The sequence below is a fragment of the Anoplophora glabripennis genome, unplaced genomic scaffold (genome assembly GCF_000390285.2).
Source record: "Anoplophora glabripennis isolate ALB-LARVAE unplaced genomic scaffold, Agla_2.0 scaffold446, whole genome shotgun sequence".
In the NCBI taxonomy this organism is placed as follows: Eukaryota; Metazoa; Arthropoda; class Insecta; order Coleoptera; family Cerambycidae; genus Anoplophora; species Anoplophora glabripennis.
The window spans coordinates 143,317-166,695 of record NW_019416578.1 but is presented as its reverse complement, the minus strand read 5'-3'; the positions used below and the strand labels follow the sequence as shown (position 1 = coordinate 166,695).

Sequence of the window (23,379 nt, the reverse complement as noted above, 5' to 3'; positions counted from 1 at the left end):
GCTGAAATTTGAAATTAATTTACAGATACATAACATTAGCGGGCCAACTTTTCAATTTTGGAATTTGCCATAAAGCAACAAAAATAGGAATGATTCGCTAACTTTCAAAGTTAGCGGATCACTCCGCTCAAAAACAAATTCTTTGCAATTCAGAAAGTACCAGACTTTGCTTAAAACGAGTGAAATAGTTCTTTTGTCAGAAATTTTAAAAAATTGGGATGATTCGCTAACTTTATATGTAGCGAGCCACCCAACCTAAAAACAAAGTTAATACAACTCTAACTGCATCACAATTTGCCATAAAAGAATGGTGAACTTTTTCTTTTGCGTTCATATATTTTATTAAATTTATGACTCGCTAACTTATAGCGGGGTCACCTCTAAAAACAAACGTATTGCAATTAGTGTGCACCAGAATCTGCTGTAAAAGAATGGTGAAAACTTTTTTTGGCGTTTAATTTAAAAATAATTTTTAACTCGCTAACTTTACTTACAATTAGCGAGCCATCTCACCTTGAACTCAAACTTTTTGCAATTCAGACTACTTCACAATTTGATATAAGGGAACGGTGGACTTTTTTGCCACATTTATAAATTTTACTAAATTCATGGTGACTCGTTACCTTATAGCGGGTCACCCCCTCTAAAAATAAACTTTTAGCAATTCTAATTGCATCAGAATTTATTGTAAAAGAATGGTGAACTTTTTCTGTGTTTATATATTTTATTAAATTTATGACTCGCTAACTTATAGTGGGTCACATCCTCTAAAAACTAAACCTTTTGCAATTCTAACTGCACCAGAATCTGCTGTAACAGAATGGTGAGAACTTTTTTTCCGTTTATTTTAAAAAGAATATTTAACTCACTAACTTTACTTGACATTAGCGAGCCATTTCACTTTGAACTCAAACTTTTTGCAATTCAGACTACTTCACAATTTAATATAAGAGAACAGTGGACTTTTTCCCACATTTATACATTTTATTAGATTTATGGTGACTTGTTAACTAATTAGCGGGTCACCCCCTCTAAAAATAAACTTTTAGCAATTCTAATTGTATCGCAACTTGCCGTACTTTTTTACGGCGTTTATATATTTTATTAAATTTATGGTGACTCGCTAACTTATAGCGGGTCACTTCCTCTAAAAACAAACTTTGCAATTCCAACTGCATCAGAATCTGCTGTAAAGGAATGGTGAAAACTTTTTTGCCTAGTTTTATTTTTTAAATTTATGACGATTCGCTAACTTAGCGAAAATTAGCTACCTAACTAAACGTATACAGTTCTAACTGTATCACAATTTGCGTCAAAAGAGTGAACTTTTTTGTCACATTTATAAATTTTATTATATTTATGGTTACTCACTAACTTATAGCGGATCATCCCGTCTAAGAACTTTATATATGTATAAAAAATTATGGTGACTCGCTAAATTAAATAAACTGTAAGCTACACAACTCAAGTCAAGTCCTTTTAAACTAGAATAATAAATATGTTGAATACTTTTATTGGTGACACTCTATACATTTCGTGTAGATCATATTCCAAAGCACCCTGTATGAATTTTGAATAAACACAAACTTACGTATTATAACCAAAACATAACAATATTACACAATTTTCCACAATGCTTCTTCCGTCATTCTCTACCTCCGGTCACAGCCTTGGTCAGATGCTGCATGTCCAGCTGCGCCTGAGCGATATCGCTCAGCGCGGCTTGGATTTTCTCCAACAAATCCTGGCCGTTCCTGACGACGGCTTCCAACCGTTGGGCCGCTTCCTGGTTCTCTTTTTCTAGAATCCGTAAGCTCTCCAGCTGAAACGTATAATATTTACAACCGTACAGATTCAAAAACTGCACTCACTTGTAATTCTGTCGAGCTTTCCTCACTGGGAAGAGACTCAATCAAAGTGTCGATATCCTTAGCACACCTAGCAATCAACGTGGTGAATAGTTGAACGTAGTCCTCCTGGGTTTGTTGTTGTTGCGGCGTTTGAGAGCCGCTTCTGTCGAAATTAGGGAATTTGCTAGGCGGAGCGAATTGTTGAAGTATACCGATGCTGTTACAAAAGTGTTCGGCTTGCTGGAAGGGAGATAAAATTATCGGAGGGAATGCGTATGCTGCGTTTTTACTCACCTGGTTTATGCAGTCTTGGAGTTGAGTCAGTCTATCTGCCATTTCTTGAGCTTAGGAAATTATGTTAACGTAAACAATATTTGTTTTTGAGGTTAGTACGCCTCGACTCCAATTATTCTTCTTCTGCTTCTAAAACGATCCTTTTATTTTAAGCAACAGCTTTGATTTCAGCTAATTGACCAATCAGCATTCAGAATAGTTGACATGACAGGTAAATAAAACACGGCTATAGTCTGAGCACGGCTGTGGTCTGAGGCTCAGACATAGAAAAAATAGTACTAACTAGTTAGTACTATGTTTTCTATGGGCTCAGCCTAATAAATAAAGTAGTCCGAGGTTTGAGGCTATAACCAATGAACATAGGATTAGAAGTGTAGCCAACATCACTATTCACCACCACAAAAAAATGGCCGTTCCATATTTCTGACTTTTGCGTTTTGACAGAGACTTGTCATTTGTTTTTATTTATTATTTATTTGAACAGAAATTGTTCATAAAAAACATTGATGTTCAAAAAAGTGTAGTGATAAAAACGTACAGGCTCTAAATGTGAAACATTCCAATAGTTGTGATATTAATTGTAATCAAAATGGCTAGCGGCGGTGAGAAAAACTGGAGTAGGCCTTGGTCTATGGAGGAGATGATAGAAAACGCCGAAAACTGGTCTTTAGCGGGAGACGTGGCCCTTTTGAACACCCTCAAAGCCTTCTCAGAAGTATATTTGCGAAGCTTGCTACCGTTTATTAATGTATTGACTTGATTAAATGTTCCAGAATCTGTTCTCAAAAACTCTCCTCATTAGCAACAATGTGAACAACCTGTTGCACAGTTTGGATGAGGTGAATTTGAAGTTGAATTTATCCCAGAACGAGTTTCAAAGCCTGCGGAATACCCAGTTCATCGAAAGCAGGGTTTACGAAGACGACGAAACGTTGGACTTTAAAGAAGAAGCTCAGGTTGGAAATATTTATATTCTTAATATAAGTTGCATGACATCCATTTTTAGCCTGAACAAAAAGCGCCCTCTGACGAGGAAAAAGAGAAGCTGATGCGGGAGTCCGTCCTAGAAGGCCTACGAGTTGTTGATAAGTACTTCGAAAGAGTTGAAGTATCTATAAGTGATAGCGAAGATGAAGAATCCGATAAAAGGTAAACGTTTAACAAAAATATTATATTATTTGTTTAAAAAGTGTGTCGTTCTTAGTTACATCTTACGGCCTAAAGACATTTATGCCGACCGCCCCCTACCTTTGGTTATTGGTACCGAGGAATGGTACAAGAAATGGCATGTCGGACTTGCCGATTCCTCTAGCGAAAGCGAGTCCGAGAAGGTTTCGGAGACTTACAGCGATTCGGAATCGGGCGATGATCTGCCGAAAGACTTGGTAAGTGACTTTACTTATTTTAAACGGTAATCGTGTGAAGAAAATACCTAAAAAAATGTGAAAATAATCCTTTACGTTTAACAATATAAAAAATATATGAACATACTGGTTGGTGGTGGTTCTGTTTTAAATAGAAGTAAAAAGTTAGGTTAAATTTTTGTTTATCGATAAGTTCAAGGTAAATTTTAGCATCAACTGTAGTTTTGCAAAAACTGTATTCCCCATTTATTCGATACAGTTTTCATGAATATATTTATGAAGTTCAGTAAAAATTCATTAATGCATCGTGTAAAACAACGGTGGGTATAAAAAAGCAATTATATGTTAAATAATTCTATTTTCTTATATTTATTTATGTGTAAGCATAGTAAATCCCAATTTTAATGTAACGCGAGTCAAAATCCTTAAAAAAAAGAAATATTCTCAAATTCATTAATCACTTTTACGATTGTTTTGGTGCTCATTAAACAAATTTATACACAGCATTACACGCCTAGCCGGTCGCGCAACCCAAATCTTTGTTAATTTATTCGGTGGTCATTCAATTATGTCTTTATTTCATTTCGTTTCATTTCATGGTCTACTATCACTCTTCTTTGCTCGAGACTCAAGTTTGGTCGCGAGCAATAGAATTTTTTTAATTTGCTGTGGTTTATAGCAAAATTATTGTGTTATCTGTGAACTTATAGCTTTCTAGTGACATGGGAAACATACTTTTTTTCTTCTTTCAGATGAAAGGATCGGAGACAAGCTCCGAGTTAGATTTCTCCAGCCGGACCAGCGACAATAGGCCTGCCGCCAATTCCACGTTTAATGAATCTGCGAGGAAACCGAACGTGTTCGCGTCGGACGAGGAAAGCGACGGCCAAGGTTCCGTACCGGTTAAGGTAGGTGAAGCCTTTTTAATCTTAATTACAGGGTAAATTATAAAACTTCAGTAGTTCACATGTAACGTCATTTTAGTTGTAACGGATTATGCCGTTCGTAAAGCGAATAAAACAAAATGGATATAAAATGCGTGTAGGCTATTGTGGAATCAGTTGTAACAAAAAAAAATGATATAAGTTTAATGTTGCCAAAAACTTTAGTCGAATACCTCAGATAGTTAGGGCAAACAAAACTTAGAAAAAAAAAAGCAATAAATCTCCTGGTAAACGACAAACACGGACTTTACTACTTCCTTGGGACAGACGTTGAAGACATACTGTTTTTTTTATCAAATAACTTGGCCAATTTTTTAAAAATGCTGTAGACCATCATAAAAATATCTACAAATTTTTACATTATTTGTTCATTATTTTGGTCACAACCACAGAACAGCTAGGAAAAGAGTGCAAGTTCCATTCAATGCCATAGAAACAAGGCAACAGTGGCGCCACTGGTTGTCAGGTGTAGAACTACATTTGGCGCGAAAACTATGAAATTATAATAATGAAACTTTATACATTTTTTTTACCTTTACATAAAATATTTTTTACCCAAAATTTTGTTGCAAGAAATAGGTTAATACAGCTCTATTAAGTTTTAGAAGCAGCATCACCATATATTGTTTACAACAACGCATTTTAATAACGGATGTAGCCGGCCATATTGCCGGGCAATGTGTTTTCAAATCTCCCGCCAAAGTTTCGCACCCTTTGTTCCAACAGTATTTAAAACGCAGGCGCGAGACCTATGACGTCACGCCGTGCGTTGTAAGTTGTATCGCATCATAACATAACCTAACATTAAATTTTGAGTATATTCCTATCTATTGGCTGGTGAATCATAGGACAGAAACAGGTTCAAGGACCAAGATGGGAACTTTTCTTAATAAGGACTAAATGAATAAGACTGTACCTAAAGAATTTTTTAGGTTAGGTTAGGGTAATGTTTTATTCTAGATCTAACAAAAAAATTTACAAAAGTTAATAGATTAGATGCACTTTTATCAGCAGTAAATAATGTTACAATGGAGAATGTACAACAAAATGTTAGGTTATGCTTTAGATACTTCAAAAATATGGGAAAATGTTCTATTTAGCACTTTTTAAGTAGTCAAACTTGGATGTTATGGTTATTACAATGAAACTAGAAAACCACGTGCTTACCTATTTGTTGTTACTCCCATATAAATTCAAAATAGTCACTATTTATGCTGGGCGACTATTATACTAACCACAATAGACCATTTGTCGGAAATCCGTCATTATTAAGCCACGAAAGTCACACAACATTGTTTGTTTTAGACGCCAATTTCGAGTAAGAGCTTCGCCGAGCAACTCGCCGCCAAACTTGGCGACGTAATAAGCGAAAGGGAAGATATATCCACGGAGATCAACAGGAAGCCCATCCAACCGGCACAGAACAAATTTGCTGGTAAAATATACCGTTTTGTACCTTGTAATATTTCTCCTAACTATTTCTTTTGTAAGGTGACTTATTCTCTGACGAACCTCCTCCTTTGGACGACTTGGAAGACACGATACTGCCGAAAAGCGCTCACGAGGGTCTGTTTTCCGGGGGACGTGGCCTTTTCGACGACAACGAAGACGATCTGTTCTGGGGCCAGCAGAGCAAAGGGCCTAGTGGTAAGCCTTCGGACGGAGCGGAGGGCGTTAAGAAGGAAACCGAGAGGTCTAGCGAAAAGGTTGTTTCCTCGGTCGATCCCCCGCCTAGATCTTCGCAGGTGAGATATAAAAATGTCAATTTACACATTTACACATATGCACTTTCTGGACACGTTGGACATGAAGTGTTTTTTTAGGTTACTAAAGGCCCTTTCGACACCGACGAGGATAGCAGTGACGAGGACATTTTTTCCACGAAAAAGAAGCCGGTAGCGAGACAACCTTTCCTGCAACCTTACGCGACGACCGCGCCGCTTTTCGACGAAGAACCTCCGGAATTGGAGAAGCCCAAAAAGCCGATAGAAGAGAAAAAGGTAAACCTAAGCCGTTGCTGTCAATGTTTCGTATTTATTGTGACGATTTTAGAAACCGATAGGAGGAGTGTCGATTTTCGGGAAATCCGACATATTCTCCGGGGAAAAAGTGGGAAATATATTAAAATCGCGACAGCAAGATCCGGGAAACAGCGGTAACGTTGACGGGAAAGTAACTCGACCAACCGTCAAGTCTGAGAAAAACAGTGAAGAGGTAAAGCCTAAGTTGCCGAATTTATTCGACGAAGACGAAGATAAAGAACCTGCAACGGTTCCCACTTTAGCAAACCCCAAGCCTCAGAAAATAAGTCTGTTCGACGATGAAGAAGAAGCAAAACCAGATCCCGCGTCAAAGCCCAAGAAAATCAGTCTTTTCGACGACGACGACGATCTCTTCAAAGACGACTTGTTCTCCGGTATCACCGCGAAAAAGCTGACGTCCAACTTGTTCGACGACGTAGGCGAAAGCTCCGAAAACCTCTTCGCCGCAAACGTTAATAAAAACGACACCCCCAAGGCTGATCTGTTCAGCGATTTGGCCGGCATCGAAGATGTCGATAAGAACGTCACGGAGCAGAAACCCGAGGCCAAACCGAAGAAAACCCTCGATTTGTTCGCTGCCGAAGAAGATTTGTTTGGTATAATACCGAAACCTGTCGAAAATGTCGATAAAACCGTGACGGAACAAGAAAACGACTTGAAACCGAAGAAAACTCTCGATTTGTTTAGTGCCAAGGAAGAAGATTTGTTTGGTATAAAACCGAGTAGTAGCGAGCAGTTGCTTCGTGATAACACCGAAATTGACGATATCACGAAAGAAACTGAAGGCTCAAAACGCACTGTAGGTATAAACGATGAAGTAGATAAAGGTGCTACCAAAACTGTCGAAAACTTGCCCCAAAGGCAGGTGATAGGTGCGGAAAAGTTGTCGTCGAGTGAGCAGAAGACCACAAAGGGACTTTTTGATGAGAGCCTGGAAAAGGACGATAGTGAAGATCTGTTCAAGCAGGTAAATGTGAAGAAAGAGCAAGAGAAAACTGACCTGTTCGAGGATCAAACTTCAGAAATTGGTAAGGAAATGTTTAGAATCGTATGATAGTCTACTAAATAATTAAAACTTTTTTCTTAACTGATAGTGTTAAAAATGACCAGACGTTGCTATTTAGTAATAATTTTAGTCATTTCTAAGACAAATCTGGTCAGTTTTAATGTTAGTAGTGGTCATTTTTAATATTATAAATTATTAACCCTTTCGCTGCGCAATACGTCTGAACGTAGCTGCCGCGCCGTGCGTGAAAATTTATCGCGTGCGAATATATACGTCTGGAGCGGTTAGACTACTTATAGTTTTACATTATGTTGTGTTAAATTACGATTTACGATAAATTTTACGATTTTATTTTGAATAAAATACAGTATATGTACTAAGTAGAAACTGAAAGAAACATGAACAATCTTGGTATTATTACCAGTACCTCGTTCCATAAAAATATTTGTCACAATCGGTATAAGCTCGCCCGCAAAAATTCGCCTTACCAATTGCAATAATTGAGTCACAATGCGCATGGTTGCGAATATATACGGTTTGAGCAGCCTGATCCAATTTAACTATTCATGCGAATTAATCCGTCTGGAGCAGTTTGAGCCCTATAAATTTTTAGCGAATATATACGTCTGGACCAGTGAAAGGGTTAAGAGGGCTCTATAGCAAATAGGCAACCAGCATAACACTTTTATAGATTTTATTACACAGTTTGTCTAAATATGAATCAATGCACAAATAACAGACTCCTCCGTTCTAACGCAAATTTTCTATAAAATGGAGTTAGTTTGAAACTCGTAACTTTTTGGTGTAAAAAAATAATTGTAATTACGATGCCTCTTGTTTGAAACCGGCAAATTACAAATTTCTTTACAACAAAAAGTTAATTGAGTTTCAAACTAAATCCATTTTGTAGAAAATCTGCGTTCGAATAGAGGAAAGTTTGTTATTTGTGCATTAATTCATATTTTGACAAACTGTGTAATAAAATCTATAAAAATGTATTGTTGGTTGTCTATTCGCTACAGAGCCCTCTTAAATAAAAATAATAAGTTTCTATTTCTAAAGGATAACTTTGATAACTAGCAATGACTAATTTTTTATAATGACTTATCACTTGGTCATTTTTAAAATTAAAAACCAATTTTGTTATTTACAATTGCAATTTTTTTTAGAGAAAAAGACAAATTACTAATTTTTTATGTACTGATCATTATTAGTAACAAGAGTGGCCAATCAGTTTTAGTGATTGGTCATTTTTAATATTAATAATGGTCAACTAATTGATTTTTCATGAAGAAAATACATTGGCAATATTTTTTATCTAAAACTACTACCAACATTTGAATATTATTGTTAGATTTTCACTTTTGAAATTAATTATAATGACCGATGATATTTAATAACTGTTCATTTCTAAAATTATAATGACCATTTTAATTTACATTGCTTTTTATTAATGAAAAGTACTTACAAATTAATTACAGACGTTTTTTTAATACGAGTGACCAGTCATTTTTAATTAGATGCATTTTTTAATCTTAAATACAACTAATTATTGATTTTAAATACTCATCTACAATAATAATATTGACTGACTAGTTTTAATTGGTCATTTTTTAAATATTTTAGTTACCCACGTAAATTTACATGTGTGATTTTTGATCAGGAATTTTTAATGACTGGTCATTTTTAATATTAATAATATTAACCAATTGATTTTATATAAGAAACACATTACTAATTCTTTTAATCTAAAATTACAATTAAGAATTGAATATTTTTTTCAATAATAATCATATTTATTAATTGGTCATGGTGAAAATTATAATGACTAGTGATATTAATAATTATCAATGAATTGATCTTCATAGAAAAATTACAGTACCATATTTTTAATCTTAAACTACACCTACTAATCGAATAACGTTTAAGTGGTCATTTTTAAAATTATAATGGACCGATTTAGTTACCTAATAAATTTACAATGGGTTTTTTTTTTTAACTAAAACTACAACTAAATGAATCTTTCTTAGATCTCAATTTTTGTAAATAATAATAATTACTTACCACATTTAATTATCAAAATTGAAAATTATAATGGACCAGTCACTTTTAATGATTGATATTAATAATTAATTAATTATTAATCTTCAATGAAAAATTACATTAACATTTTTTTAATCTAAAACTACAAGTACTGATTGACGTTTAAATGGTCATTTTTAAAATAAAGTCCAATTCAGTTACCTATTAAATTTAATTAATTTTTTTTTAACTAAAACCAACTAATAATTGAATATTGTTTAGGTATCAATGTTTGTCAATATTAATAATTACTTATCACATTTAATAATAGGTCATTATCAAAAGTATAATGACTAGTCACTTTTAATGATTGATATTAATAATTAATAATTAATTGATCTTAAATGAAAAATTACATTAACATTAACTACAAGTACTGATTGATCGACATATAAATGGTCATTTTAAAATTTATAATGACCAATTTAGTTACATAATGAATTTACAATGGCAATTTTTTTACCTAAAACTACAATTGAATATTTTTTTAGGTGTTAATTTTTGACAATAATGATAATTATATTTAGTACTTGGTTATGTTTTAAATTATAATGACTTAATTATTGGTCATTTGGACAATGTTAATTATCATTAGCAGTGACTTTAATCAAACCTGATTATTATTTTTAGATGTTCTTTTTTGACAACAATAATGGCTGATCACATTTAATAAATTGTTAATTTATAATTTTTAACAGTAATATTGACCAGTCATTTATTAGTAACGATCAAATGATGGGTTTTGTGTAAAACTTAACGTTTGCAATATTCTTTAGCAAAAAATACCGCCCAAAACCAGAAAAACGTAAAGTCTGACCCTAAAGAGGCCCCACAATCCCAGATGGTCAATTCAGAACCAGGAACATCGAATGTTGTAGAGAAATCTGAAACTAGAACTACTATAAATCTGTTCGGGTCGTCTCCGCCGCCGGATGACGATGACTGGGACACTAAATCGGTCCCGTCTTCGGATAACGAGGACCAGTTTTCGTTCCGCATCGACTATAACACAGCGGGATCCAGTCTCTTCGATAACGAACCGCCCTCACTCGGTCCGAATGAGTCTAGTGGCATAGTACGAGACGAAAACGTTACGAGGTAGGTTTTTTTTATGTCTCGTATTTTATTTTAAAAACTGATTAACACCGTAGGGTGGATACCGACGAGTCTTTCTTCAACCCATACGCATCGTCTTCCAGAAGACTCTCCTCGGACGTTTTCAGCGATCAGCAGTCGCAGGACAGTTTCTTCGTCACTAAGAATAAAACCGAGTCCGTCAGTGTCGTTCCGCCGCTGGATAAAATACCGGAAGTCAGCAAGTTTAGCAATCTAGACATAACCCCTAGCGGTAACTTGGAGGATTTAGAAGATTCAAAAGGTAAGTGTAATTATAAATTAATTAATTAAAAAATTAGGATCGATTAACCAGTTCTGAACCAGAGTAGTTCTAATGAACAGTAGGCATCAGTTTTGAGTATTATAAATATCAAGTTTGTAGTTTATAAACAACCAAGTATAGGAATGGGGTAAGTGAAGGAAGTGTTGTATCTACAATTTGTGCTGTTAGCATAGGCAATTTTTTTTATTTATTGGCAAAAATTGGTCCAAGTTTCTTGTCATTTTCACTGTAGAAAATAGAAGTTCTTTAAACATCCTGCAGTAAAAGAAAATGATGTTAAAACAAGTTTTAAAACAAAATAGTTCTAACAAACAGTAGGCGTCACTTTTGAGTATTGCGTTATACGAATGTAATATATGTATTTTGCTTAATTCTCTTTAATAAATTTAAATTCAGGTAAATTATTATTAAACAATTCAAGATGAAGATGAAAATTGAATTAATCAGCAATTATCTTGTTTTATATTACAACGTCAGTACCATTCCGTAACTTATATTCATTATTTTTAGAAATATCTATCTGATTTACGGTATCTGGTATGTTACTAAAACTGATTAATCAGCTTTAAAACGAAGTAGTTCTAATGAACAGTAGGCATCGCTTTTGAGAATCGCAGTAATATGCGTTTTACAAGTGTAACACAAATGTAATACATTTTTTATACTTCTAAGATAAATATTGAATTAATCAGCAGTCACTATGTCTTCTGAAACTTATCTTTTGGAATACTGTTTGATTTATGATACCTTTAATGGTACCTCGTAATATCTTATGATGGTCAAAACGATTAATCAGCTTTAAAACAAAGTAGTTCTAATGAACAGTAGGCATCACTTTTGAGTATTGCAATAATATGTGAATGTGTGAATGTAATATATGTATTTTACTTAATTCTCTTTAATAAATTTGAATTCAGGTAAATTATTAAACAATTCAAGATAAAAATTGAATTAGTCAGCAATTATCTTGTTATATATTTCACCGTCAGTGTTATACCATTCCGAAACTTATTTTCATTATTTTTAGGAATAATGTTTGATTTATGGTATCTAGTATGTTACTTTTAATGGTAAAACTGATTAGTCAGATTTAAAACAAAGTAGTTCTAATGAACAGTAGGCATCACTTCTAAAAATTGCAGTAATATGCGAATTTTGCTTAATTTTCATAAAAATAATTCAACATCACTCAAGAAAATGCATCTCTGTACCAGGTGATAGTTCTGTATTCCAAGACAGCCCCCAGCATAGCCAGATTGCTACTTCCGACCCCAAGAAGCCTGTTTCTCTTTTCGACGACGAATTTGACAACTCTGCAGATGCCGACGGGTTGTTCTCGTCCATATCTAAAAGCAGCAACGCGCCTAAACTTTCGGAGAAGCGATTATCGCTCTTCGACAATATGGATGATGTCTTGGAGGTAAATCATAAAAGCAAAAATCCAGTTCAGGTCGAGAATAAAGAGGAAGCCAAAGATTCTACGAAAGCCGAAGAGTTAGTGACAGAAACAGAACAAAAAAGTATGTCGGCTGAGGCTGTTAGCGGTGAAAAAAAGGTCAAGAAGCCCCCGACAGGTAAATAAACGGTTTTTAAGGCTATGAAATTAATAGAATTCGCTATTTGCATATTTTGTTACATTCTTTTTGTTGTTTGGTGTTGTTTCATTGAAAAAAGGCTCCGAATGTATTTATTTAAAAAATAAAGGTACAATTTACATATTTTTTCTTGTAAGGCTCACCCGGCAAGCTGAAACACAACCTCAAAATCAACGTGAATGCCCTGATGCCGGGCGCAGCCCCTCCGAGACTAAGAGAGATGATGAAATCTCACAGCCTGGACCTGCCCAAAGACCAGACAACGACCCCTACGCAACCTTTGAGCCCCGACGTGGGACTTTTCATGCCTACCGTTTCGATTCCCCGCAGGGACGGATCGAGCACGAGTTCGGAGAAAGCGGTGAGCTTCGAAGACGCGCTGGATAACATCGAAGTACTTCACAGCGTCACAAAGGTACGCCGCCATTAAGACTTTGTTTTCACTTTCTAAAAGTTTTAAAGGCTTGCCGATGCTGAAAATGATTAAAATTTTATTAAAAAAACCACCCGTTTCTTTAGGATAGGGCAAAGATCCCGATAAAGAGGCGACCGTCGACCAGAAGAGGGCGCAAGCAGGCTATACAGACCGCATCGTCGGAGCCTGCAGTTGTGAAAGGTGACGACGATGCTGACGTCGTGACGGAAAGTACCAAATTCGAGCCTGTAGTGGTAGAACCAGTGACGTACCAAGGTGAAATGCATTTTTTAAATTAATTTGAAATTTCGTTGCGAACTGAGCGAAAAACTTATTTTCTTTTCTCCTGCTTCCAGAATCTCCGCCGAGCCTATTCCACACACCCCCGTCATCCGAAGCCGTCCAAACAGCGCAAACTCCACCCTCGGACGTGAAGCAATCGAGGGTCGCCAGCATCTTGGACGATATCGGAAACGACGCCAGCGACCTCTTCCCCGCTTCGACTGAGAAAGTCACCGAGGAAAAGTCGAAGGGTTCCATTTTCGAATCGGAAGATTCCGACGGCGAATTATTCGGCCACACCGGGGCTAACAGGGCGAAGAAGGAGGGCGCACACAAGAAAGTCGACGGCGGGAAGAAGAAACCCCTGTTCAACGACAGTTCCAGCGACGAAGACCTGTTTTCGGGCGCCGGCGGGGGCGGTTCCAAGAGAAAAGGTAAGCAATCAAATTTATATCATATTTCGGAATTTACTGCATAAATATGCGAAAAACGGGAAAGCAGATTTCATTCTTTTGTTACTATATTTGATGTTCGACATTTAGTTTTTGAAAGCCGTAAAAATTATACCATTTATTTCATCGATTTCAGAAAATGTGCAAAAAGTTATCGAAAAGAAACCCCAAAAACCTCCGACGACGAGGAAATTGGAAAACATAGAAACGAACGAGGACCCCCTCTCGTCTTTGTTGAAATAAATAGCGTATCTACAAAATTGTTAGCGATTGTTTAAAGTTTATCTAATGCTATTCGATTGGCTTAAATTGTTTATTTAAATGTTATCTGTTGTATGAAGTTATAAACCAAGGTTTTATTAAAATAATTCATAACTGCAATTTGGCGACTCTTTAAATTGACACCTGCTCCTTCATTTGCAAAGTGTGCCCTGGAAATCGTTGCCGCAGAAATAAAAACAAATGAATGAACCGACAGCTTGATTTTGACGTTTGACATAAGCGTTACTTTTAAATCGGCATGACTAACTTTTAGTAATTCCTCTTATAAAAAAATAAATAAATAAATAAAACAATAATCAGGGTGACAGTTGTTCCTTAATAAAAATAAAAATAGAAGTTAAACAAGGTTTTTGATCAATTAAGAGGGCTCTATAGCAAATAGCCAACCAGCAGTACAATTTTATAGATTTTTATTATACAGTTTGTCTAAATGTGAATCAATGTACAAATAACGGACTTTGCTCCATTCTAACGCAGATTTTCTATAAAATGGAGTTAGTTTGAAACTCAAATTATTTTTTGTTGTAAAGATATTTGTAATTTAAAAATTTCTTTACACAAAAAAGTTATTTATATTTCAAACTGAGTCCATTTTATAGAAAAACTGCTTTAGAATGGAGGAAAGTCTGTTATTTGTGCATTAATTTATATTTAGTCAAACTATAAAAATGTATTGCTAGTTGCCTATTTGCTATAGAGCCCTCTTAAAAAAATAATTACCATAAAATATCTTGTCAAGTGAAAGTTGTCATATCTTCACATCCATATGTAACTAACCATAGTAATAAATTTAGATCTATTTTGATTTTGTAGAAATATGCTTTGACTGAAACAAAACACTTTCTTCTCGTCATTAACTTGTTTGCCGCACACTGCAACGTTCGTCTTGAAAATCGTGAACATTTGATTACACACACACACACACACAAAAAAGTTGTCTGTACTTTTCATGCGACATATGTTATCCGGAGAATTTTTGCCTCCTGATCACGAGTCCGGTGTCAGAAATGAGCTATCACATCACAGGAATTTCCTAACCTCAAAAAACAGGTCAAAAATTCACGAAAAAGTACAAATATATTTTTTTGTATATATTCAAAGGTTTATTTATATGGTTAAGACCCCGTCAAATGTGAATCCGCTGTCAAAATTGATGGTTCTTTTTCTAACCTCAAAGAAACAGGTCAATTAAGGTCAGATATCACGAATTTTAAAAAAAATAGCAGATTCGCGCCAAATTTGGTATTCGCGGTCGCTGATCACGGATCCGAGGTCTATTTTGCAAAATTCAAGATGGCGGATGCAAGATGGCCGACCAAATTTTCAAAAAATAACCTATTCGCGCTAAATTTGGTATACGGTTATTTTCGGGGTCGCTGATCACGGATCCGAAGTTAATGCTAAAATGCCTACTTTCATCATTCTTCTTGCCTGTAATTTTACGTGCCGTTATTTACATTTTTTCTTTTCCATCTAAATCTGGTTCTATATTACTCTATTTCTCCTTACATGCAATACATGTAGCATATAATCCACTGCTTCCGAGTAATGGCACCTTAGATACGTATTTTTGTCAAATAGAAATTGTGCATTACCAGCCAGATGCATCGATTACTACACACAATGAATACAACAGTTGGGCCATATAATAAACCAGTAAGAGTCGATTTCATTTTTCCCTTACATTTTCAATATACGTTTATATACAAGGTGTTTCAGGATTATCTGCAAAAATTTTAAATACGAAATGGGAATCGGAAAATAAGGAAAAAAGTGCATATGGACGTATGTCCGGAAACAATTCGTCAAGGAGTTACAGCCTTTAAAAATGGAGGTCAAAATCAGTTTTAAATTTTTTTCTCAAATTTGAAAACAGATAAAATCCTGAATTTTGGTACAGATGTTATACTGATCCAGGCCCATCAAACCAGTATTTTTTCGTTAAAATAATCTTATTTGGAACGGGTGAAATCAACAACACCCTCTATATTTTTCATGAAAACATTTGACATGTTAGGATTTCAATTGTTGCAATACATCTTTTGGAGAGACAGATTAATTTAGAAACTTTTTCATCTCTTTCATCTTTATCATGAAATAATTAGTTTTTGAGTAAAAAAATAAAATAAAATTTTTGTTTGTATTTCAATGACTAATCTAACTGGGTATATCTAAATAATAAGAATGTAAGACGTAACATGAAATAAGTTCAATTTATTATAATTCTTTATTACAATCGGGTAGTAGGTCTCAATAGATATAAATTCAGGATTTTATCTGTTTTCAAATTTGAGGAAAAAATTTAAAACTCGACCGCCATTTTTAAACGACCGTATTCCTTAACGAATCGTTTCCGGACATACGTCCATATGAACTTTTTTTCTTATTTTCCGATTCCCAATTTGTACTTAAAATTTTTGCATATAATCCTGAAACACCCTGTATATATCTTTAGCACTATGAGAAGTCCAGTTTTACAATGCCGTTTGGCAAATACAATAGTTTTATTACTTTTTCGTAACAGCGTAAATCGGGGAAACATTTAAGAGGGCTCTAAGAAAGTACGCAGCCAGCAATACATTTTTGTGGATTTTATTTAGTCTATCTAAATACGAATTAATACACAAATAACAGACTTTCCTCCATTCTATATTTCTATATATTATTTTCTATAAAATGGAGTTAGTTTGAAACTCAAATTACTTTTTGTTGTAAAGAAATTAGTATTTGCCGCTTTTGAACAAGTGGCATTGTAAATTACAAATTTCATTACACCAAATAGTATTATGAGTTTCAAATCAAGTCCATTTTATAGAAAATCTACATTAGAATGGAGGAAAGTCTGTTATTTGTGCATTAATTCATATTTAGACAAACTGTGTACTAAAATCTATAAAAATGTATTGCTGGTTGCCTATTTGCTATAGAGCCCTCTTAAGTTTGGTAGACATGGATGAAACGAGACATTTTAAATGTTTCTTTAGATGTACCAATCGATATTAATTCCTGACAAACGAAGCGAACTTCAATTTGTGATGTAAAATCTGCAACTCTTGCAACTTCCCATTTTTATTTATGCACCAAAGTGTCAAACTACAGTCGTGATGGTGGATAGTCCATCCAAATTTTTGTTTTCGTGGTTAACATTAATGGGAAAAAATTCAATGCGACACACCGGATCCGGTATCCGTTAGACCAATTTAGCTCGTGTTCAATATTATTTGAAGTCAACTCTTGTTTTTTCGATAATAAAATTTTTTTCGCTGGATTCTGCGAGCGACAAGTTTTATTTTGCCGTACGTGATTGATTTAGTTTTTAAGGTCATGTTGAAGGTTATTTGAAGATCAACTACTGTTTTTTGAAGGTTATACAATTTCTACCACGGATTCTGAGAGTGAGAAATTTTATGTTTGGATATGTGGTTTATTTTTTCATTTTCAACGTCACTTGAAGGTCAAATCCTCTTCTCGAAGTTCTCAGGTTGATATCTCGTCAAGATATCGAGAAATGGACCTTTACAAAAGTTGGTTGAGTAATTGGGGACCACCATTCTTGCCTTGAAGGTCTTTTTCAAGGTCAACTCCTGTTTTTTGAAGGGAATATCTAAATATCGAAATATCTTGCTATCCTGACGACATACCAACCTGCCGAGTTTAAAAGGGAGATTTGTCATTCAAATGGCCCTGAAAATGAGGTAATTTCGTCTAGTCTATCAACATTGAACTTTTTTGCCTTTATTCATTTGTTTTCGCAAAAAAAATTCAGTAGACTGTTTTCGCAATGATCAGAAAAAAACGTGCAAAGGTTATATGTATCGCATTTCAACTGCGTTTTTGCAATACCAAAGGACAAAATTAAACGATATGCTAGGAAATAATACAACATGTTTCAAAATATATTCGTCATTTAACAAAATAAACTATAAACTCTGTAGAAACCTTGGAAGGCAAATTAATACTGAAAATCAAGAAAATAAACAAACTTTTCGCTTATTTGGAAGCGATTTCTTTGATTTTCTCTCTTATAGACGTAAAACTCGGTCGCTGCTTTGGATCTTCATTCAGCATATCGTTCACGATGTACCTGTGCAAGTTGTCCGGGCAGATTTTTGCCTTAGGCAATCTAGACAAAGGAAACATTGTTAAAAACGCCTGGTACGATTAAAACGGACAACCCTTACTGTATCTTTCTGACCTGGAACAGTGCCTGGTGTTGTTTTTTAGAGAAAGCAGAAGGCGGTATCTCGTTGCAGTGCTCGGTGATATAGAAGAGTTCCCAGCATAATATCCCCATAGCCCATACGTCGTTCGGCATCGTGAAGGCTTTAGTATTGAACGTTTCCGGGGACATGTTATAATCGTGGGGATTGAAGACCTGAAAACGCAAAAACGTCTTAAAAAAATCTCTTGACGTTATCTCAAAGACAAAAGACATTACTAGCATTAAATGAGAAATATTAAGTACCTTCTCCACGTAGACCCCGTTGGACTTTCCCACATAAACGGCGAACCCGAAATCGCCTATTTTGCACTGCTTCCTTTTGTTGAGGAACACGTTCCTGCAAGCCAAGTCCCTGTGTAGGTATTTTTTTTCACCCATGTATTCCATGCCGCTAGCGACGTCTTCTAGGAACCGCAGCAGGTTTCCGCCGGTGAAACGGATTTGCTGAAATATGACCGAGAAATTATATTACTGTCAGAAATAAAACGGGTTGATCCAAAACCGACGCTCTTGATGTTCTATAATTTGGAAGAAAATCACGAAAAAGTTTTAAAAAAAAAGCAAAATTCCTAGACAACAGATTGGTAGGACTGAATACGCTCGTACGCTTATGACAAGCACTGACACGACTGGGCTGGAAAGTGTATACAACATTTTTACTATTGTTTGTGTTCATTAATCGTAGTCCAAATACTTATTTTCTCACCTCTACCGCCGACACCAGATTCCCCAAGTCCATCAGCTCCAAAACGATTTCCGGTTCGGATTCGTGCTTTCCGAACAGCTTCAAGATGTTCTTGTGCTTCAGTTGAGAAAGTACCGTCGCTTCGTGATCTATGATGTAGTTGTATTGGAAACTCTTGGCTCTCTTAATCGCTACGCTTTTGTAAGAGCCGTTTTGGTGTAGCTCTCCGGACAAGACGTAGCTAAAACCTCCTTCGCCTGTGGTAAAAACTGACGTTTAAGTTTAATCGAACAAAAAAAGGTTTTTGTGCAACTCGACGAATTATTTGAATGTAAGTAAGTTCTAAAGAGATGACAATAGGAATTTGACGTACCTAAAGGACCTAGTCGTACCAGCTTGTCTTCTTGGACGAGTATGTCTTTGAAGTTTCTTTGGGAAAAGATCTCTAACAGAAAAAAAAAATAGTTTTTGTTACACCAAATCTCAAAAATAAGCTGTTCCACGCTTTTATTTTGTACGTAATCAAAAAAAAGCATCGCCAATCTTAATGATTAACGATATTAGGAATAGAAAAGTAAGTGAAGTATATTAAAAAATTTCACATGTAAAGTGTTGAAAAGTAAAATTCAAATATAAAATAACGCATTACTCTCGAAATGTGCCTTAGCCGCTACCAGTTCGTCTTTGTCTGCTTCCAGGATATTGGACACCACGTCTTCGATCAAACTGTATGTTAGCTTCCTAAAAAGAAACGTCCAAATAAATACGTCAATTTAAAAATTAACTTGTAAGCTAACCGTTTCTCGCCTTGCTCCCTATGGACAAGGGTCAACATTTTTTCCACTATGGTAATAAATCCATTGTTGTCGGTCTTCAGTATCGCTGCGATTTTGGCGATTATGTCCAAACAGCGTAACGTAAACTCTTCTTCGTCGTTCGTCGCAGGTTGACTTTTCCCGATAGCACGAGGCGTTTTTATTCCGGACGTCGAAGGAGTGGGGCTTTGACTCGCAGGAGTAGCCTTAAGATGAGAAATAATATTTTTAATCAAACTAAACAAAGTGTTTTGTGTGTTTTATTATTTTATATGTGAAGATTTAATGTGATCATGTTTCCATAAAAATTATGGTTGCTTTGACAAAAAATTTATTTGCACATTTTTATAAATAGTTTTCTAAACAAAACATCAAAAACCGTGATTATATCACAAACTACAAGAAATAGACTATACTGTTTCAAAATAAAATGAAAGAAAATTAAATTTTACAGGCCCAATATTTGACAATCGATCTTAGCCTTAGATTTAACTAGAAATTCAAAAATACAATAAAATAGTGCACAATATCTCCCATTAAAAAAATGTGATGCTCTGTATAATTGCAAATTTTAAAATGTAAAGATTTGGTGTAACTTTTATTTGGGACGTTTTTTTTTCTCGGTTACTGATATTACCAGAGCTTGGACACCCTGTAGATAGAATGCAGATGTTTTAGTTTTTCTGAACTTTATTTCTATAAAGAATATTCCTTAATTGGACTGCCAAACTTGTACCGAACAATGTCACAGTTAGATCCCAGAATTAATAACATATCAAAGGCGGCTGTTTCACAATCTAGTGTCCATACCCATCTCTATTGTTTTTATAAGAAAAAAAGAAAAACGTTTGGGCGTGTCAATTTCATCAGGGCTTACTTTGATATACTTAAATATTTTATTATTAAAATCAACACGCTTTATCTCACAGTTACATTTTCAATTGTTTTTTAAACTTGAAAGACATTGAGAAACATTTATTTGAAAGTCTTTAAAATGATCTATTTTACAAAGCAAAATGTTTGAAACTTGGATTAACGTCAGTTTCTTTGTTTTGACACGAACATTAAAAGCACAAAAACGAATTTTTTTGTTTACGAAAAGGGAATGGGCAGCAAAATCACCACATTTCAGTGCAAGTGAAAAAGTTAGAGAACAATTTTCTTTAATTAAACACAATTTTATCTCTGCAGTATTCGTATAACATAACAGTTTATCTTATCTTTTGCCGTTATACCTTTTTTAATTTTTATAAGTAATTACCTAAAATTGCAATTATCATTATCATTTTTAGATAATAAGATACTATTACTACCTACAAACAAATTTAAACAATCATTTTTTAAACCGAAATGCTTCGTAATAGAAAAGCATTAAAAAGTTGGAATGTAACCTCAATTAAAATTGTCCAAAAATCGCAAAACTTCGTTTAGTTACGAAAAAGAAATAAAAACTTACTATGTACTCGTAAATATGTATAAAAACTGGAATCTTAAATACGAATTCAACATAAAAATTCAGTATCTGCCTCGTTGCAACACGTTAAAATCGACAAAACATTATTAGTCGCGTTAAAATTCAATTAAAACATAATTACTTAACAATATGGCTTACCATTGCAGAAAAATAAGACGAAAACCTTCCAGACAAAACACTTTTAACGATACACTATCAAATTGCGTGCTTGTGCAATATCTTATGCATTCACACACAAATGCAACAAAAATGCTCGCGTTGCAGTTTTAAACGATAGATATCGCTTCTGTGAAGCAATTATAATAACACGGGGGATTTACACGTACCCAAAATAGCTAGAAACAAAGCGAGGGAATCACAGAACGACCGCTATAACTTTTTATTATAATAGTTATTGGATTGGTTCGTACGAATACAAAACGTTAACAAATAGTTTACCGGCAAAGTATAGGTTAATTCCCGCAAGTCTGCAACTATAGTCACTTCCAGGAGAATAAGAGAAAAAGAAATGCCCTGTTTTTAGTTTGAAGCGTTTTTGTTTCCATTCAAACACGGACTGTTACAAATGAGCGTTATTTGGGTGGTGGTTTTGCAAAAAATATTATTTTGGCGATTAAATATGACGTCACTTATATTTTTATCGCCATATCTCAATAATTCATTTCTGTAACCATAATGACATGTAAACTTAGAGGCTTGTTTTGCAAAGATGAACATTAAGCCATTGAAGATCCTAACTACTAGGATATTCTGTGATTAAGCATAAAACAGCTGTGGAAAAATTGTAAGATTCAGTTTTTAGTTAAGCTCCTAAGTAACCACTGTGTATTATTGTGTACTCTTCATCATATAATGACGTCATACGTTCGCGAATATGCTTAATTAAATTCTGCACCGACAAATGTAAAAAGTTGGTTTAAATATTGGCATGGCTTAATTTTTGATATATTCAGTTTCATTTCATACTGTGGTGTTATTCTGTAACATGCTACGGCGACTACAAGCGAATCAAGCGATAACCTTAAAATTTTACAATTTTTTTTAGTAACTGTCGTTAACAATATAGCAAAAAGTATTAATCAGATTTATTTAAAGTGTCTCAAAAAATCAATCATAAATGTTTCTGTAAATGTTACGCTTTGTCTTGTGATATTTTTTGAGGCTATAAAGTCAGAGCACTGTAAGAAAATTACAGAATACAACCCATGTAATCCTTAATTGTATGAAGAAACAATTGCATAAATATCATGTACGATATATCATTTGAACGGATATTTTACAGAATTCAATAATGGTCAAAAATGGAGATAACCCGGTATCTCTTGAATAAATCAAAATACTGAGATTAGTTGTCGCCATTAAACTTTCATAAAAAATCGGGCCAACCTCGAATTTTGTAGGCTTAAAATTAAGTAAAAAATACACTGAATAAAAGCCTAAATTGAGGTCGATCGTCATATTGTTTATAATAAAAGAAAAAAATAATTTCAGTTTTTAATTTATATCTCCGAAAATAAGTGCCTAATCGACATGAGGTATACTTATCGATTTTGTTCTTGACGAAATTTGCTACAAGAGTAGGCTTTTGTGAAAGCTCGCAAAATTAGCGGTTAAAAAAAATGTGATAAATATTTGACTGAAATTGGATGGCACTACAGGAAAAGATAAACTGTTGGGGTGCTCTTCAAAATGGCAAAATTATAAAGTCGAAAATGCAAGCGCGTATGTCTTCTGCTCAGGTCAAGATATCGAAATTCGGTAAAAAAGGATCAAAAGGTAATTATATTATCTCTCGTTTGCGTAAATTTCAGACTATTAAGTTACAAAATAAAAAAAAAACGGCAACTCGGCGGTTTTTTAATATACAGGATGTATCTAAATAACACCGAAAAAATTCAAGGGGCGATTCTCCGATGAAAATTAATAGGGGTCTTTGGTATAAAATTTTTTGAAAAAACCCTTCCCTGAAAAGTTACGCCCCTCCTAAAATTACAAAAAAAAAATAGTTTTTCTTTTTTATCTTCCACGTACATCAAGCTAAAGAAACCAAACTTGGTGAACATTATCTGTCAATAAAACTACACTTTTTGAATTTTTTTCAACCCTGAACTATTTTTGTAAGGGGTTGAAATAATCAACCCCTATGACATTTTTTCTTATAATTTTTTTTTCGATA

General features: G+C 34.5%; 3 protein-coding genes across 3 annotated transcripts; 1 reads left to right on the top strand and 2 right to left on the bottom strand.

Moving 5' to 3' along the window:
• Nucleotides 1-1,497: 1,497 nt before the first annotated feature.
• On the bottom strand, nucleotides 1,498-2,243 carry LOC108908744 (mediator of RNA polymerase II transcription subunit 21). Its single transcript, XM_018712872.1, has 3 exons — nucleotides 2,145-2,243; nucleotides 1,872-2,090; nucleotides 1,498-1,822 (listed from the first exon to the last, which is right to left on the bottom strand). The coding sequence occupies exons 1-3, from the start codon at nucleotides 2,184-2,186 to the stop codon at nucleotides 1,646-1,648; spliced, it is 438 nt and encodes a 145-aa protein (XP_018568388.1). The 5' UTR covers nucleotides 2,187-2,243; the 3' UTR covers nucleotides 1,498-1,645.
• A 341-nt stretch (nucleotides 2,244-2,584) lies between these two features.
• Nucleotides 2,585-14,099, top strand: LOC108908761 (WASH complex subunit 2). The gene is made up of 16 exons (XM_018712894.1): nucleotides 2,585-2,859; nucleotides 2,918-3,100; nucleotides 3,151-3,293; nucleotides 3,349-3,529; nucleotides 4,261-4,416; nucleotides 5,758-5,887; nucleotides 5,944-6,197; nucleotides 6,276-6,452; nucleotides 6,505-7,522; nucleotides 10,359-10,680; nucleotides 10,734-10,960; nucleotides 12,196-12,555; nucleotides 12,714-12,991; nucleotides 13,096-13,267; nucleotides 13,348-13,707; nucleotides 13,862-14,099. Exons 1-16 carry the CDS (start codon nucleotides 2,734-2,736, stop codon nucleotides 13,966-13,968), a joined length of 4,194 nt encoding a protein of 1,397 aa, XP_018568410.1. The 5' UTR covers nucleotides 2,585-2,733; the 3' UTR covers nucleotides 13,969-14,099.
• Nucleotides 14,100-17,914: 3,815 nt separating this feature from the next.
• Nucleotides 17,915-21,427, bottom strand: LOC108908748 (ephrin type-A receptor 4a-like). Its single transcript, XM_018712877.1, has 8 exons — nucleotides 21,342-21,427; nucleotides 19,712-19,935; nucleotides 19,564-19,655; nucleotides 19,288-19,359; nucleotides 18,936-19,171; nucleotides 18,473-18,673; nucleotides 18,189-18,382; nucleotides 17,915-18,130 (listed from the first exon to the last, which is right to left on the bottom strand). Exons 1-8 carry the CDS (start codon nucleotides 21,342-21,344, stop codon nucleotides 17,998-18,000), a joined length of 1,155 nt encoding a protein of 384 aa, XP_018568393.1. The 5' UTR covers nucleotides 21,345-21,427; the 3' UTR covers nucleotides 17,915-17,997.
• Nucleotides 21,428-23,379: the final 1,952 nt, after the last annotated feature.

Bases quoted from the DNA above. Each gene is read 5' to 3' on its own strand.
- LOC108908748 (XM_018712877.1), bottom strand. The intron at 19,360-19,563 runs GTAATGCGTTAT...TTTTTCTGTTAG, and splicing joins GGCTAAGGCACATTTCGAGA to AGATCTTTTCCCAAAGAAAC. The intron at 19,172-19,287 runs GTACGTCAAATT...TTTTTACCACAG, and splicing joins GGTACGACTAGGTCCTTTAG to GCGAAGGAGGTTTTAGCTAC.
- LOC108908761 (XM_018712894.1), top strand. From the start codon at position 2,734: ATGGCTAGCGGCGGTGAGAAAAACTGGAGTAGGCCTTGGTCTATGGAG. The intron at 7,523-10,358 runs GTAAGGAAATGT...AATATTCTTTAG, and splicing joins GGATCAAACTTCAGAAATTG to CAAAAAATACCGCCCAAAAC. The intron at 10,681-10,733 runs GTAGGTTTTTTT...TTAACACCGTAG, and splicing joins CGAGACGAAAACGTTACGAG to GGTGGATACCGACGAGTCTT.
- LOC108908744 (XM_018712872.1), bottom strand. From the start codon at position 2,186: ATGGCAGATAGACTGACTCAACTCCAAGACTGCATAAACCAG. The intron at 2,091-2,144 runs GTGAGTAAAAAC...TCTCCCTTCCAG, and splicing joins TCCAAGACTGCATAAACCAG to CAAGCCGAACACTTTTGTAA. The intron at 1,823-1,871 runs GTGAGTGCAGTT...TATACGTTTCAG, and splicing joins AAAGCTCGACAGAATTACAA to CTGGAGAGCTTACGGATTCT.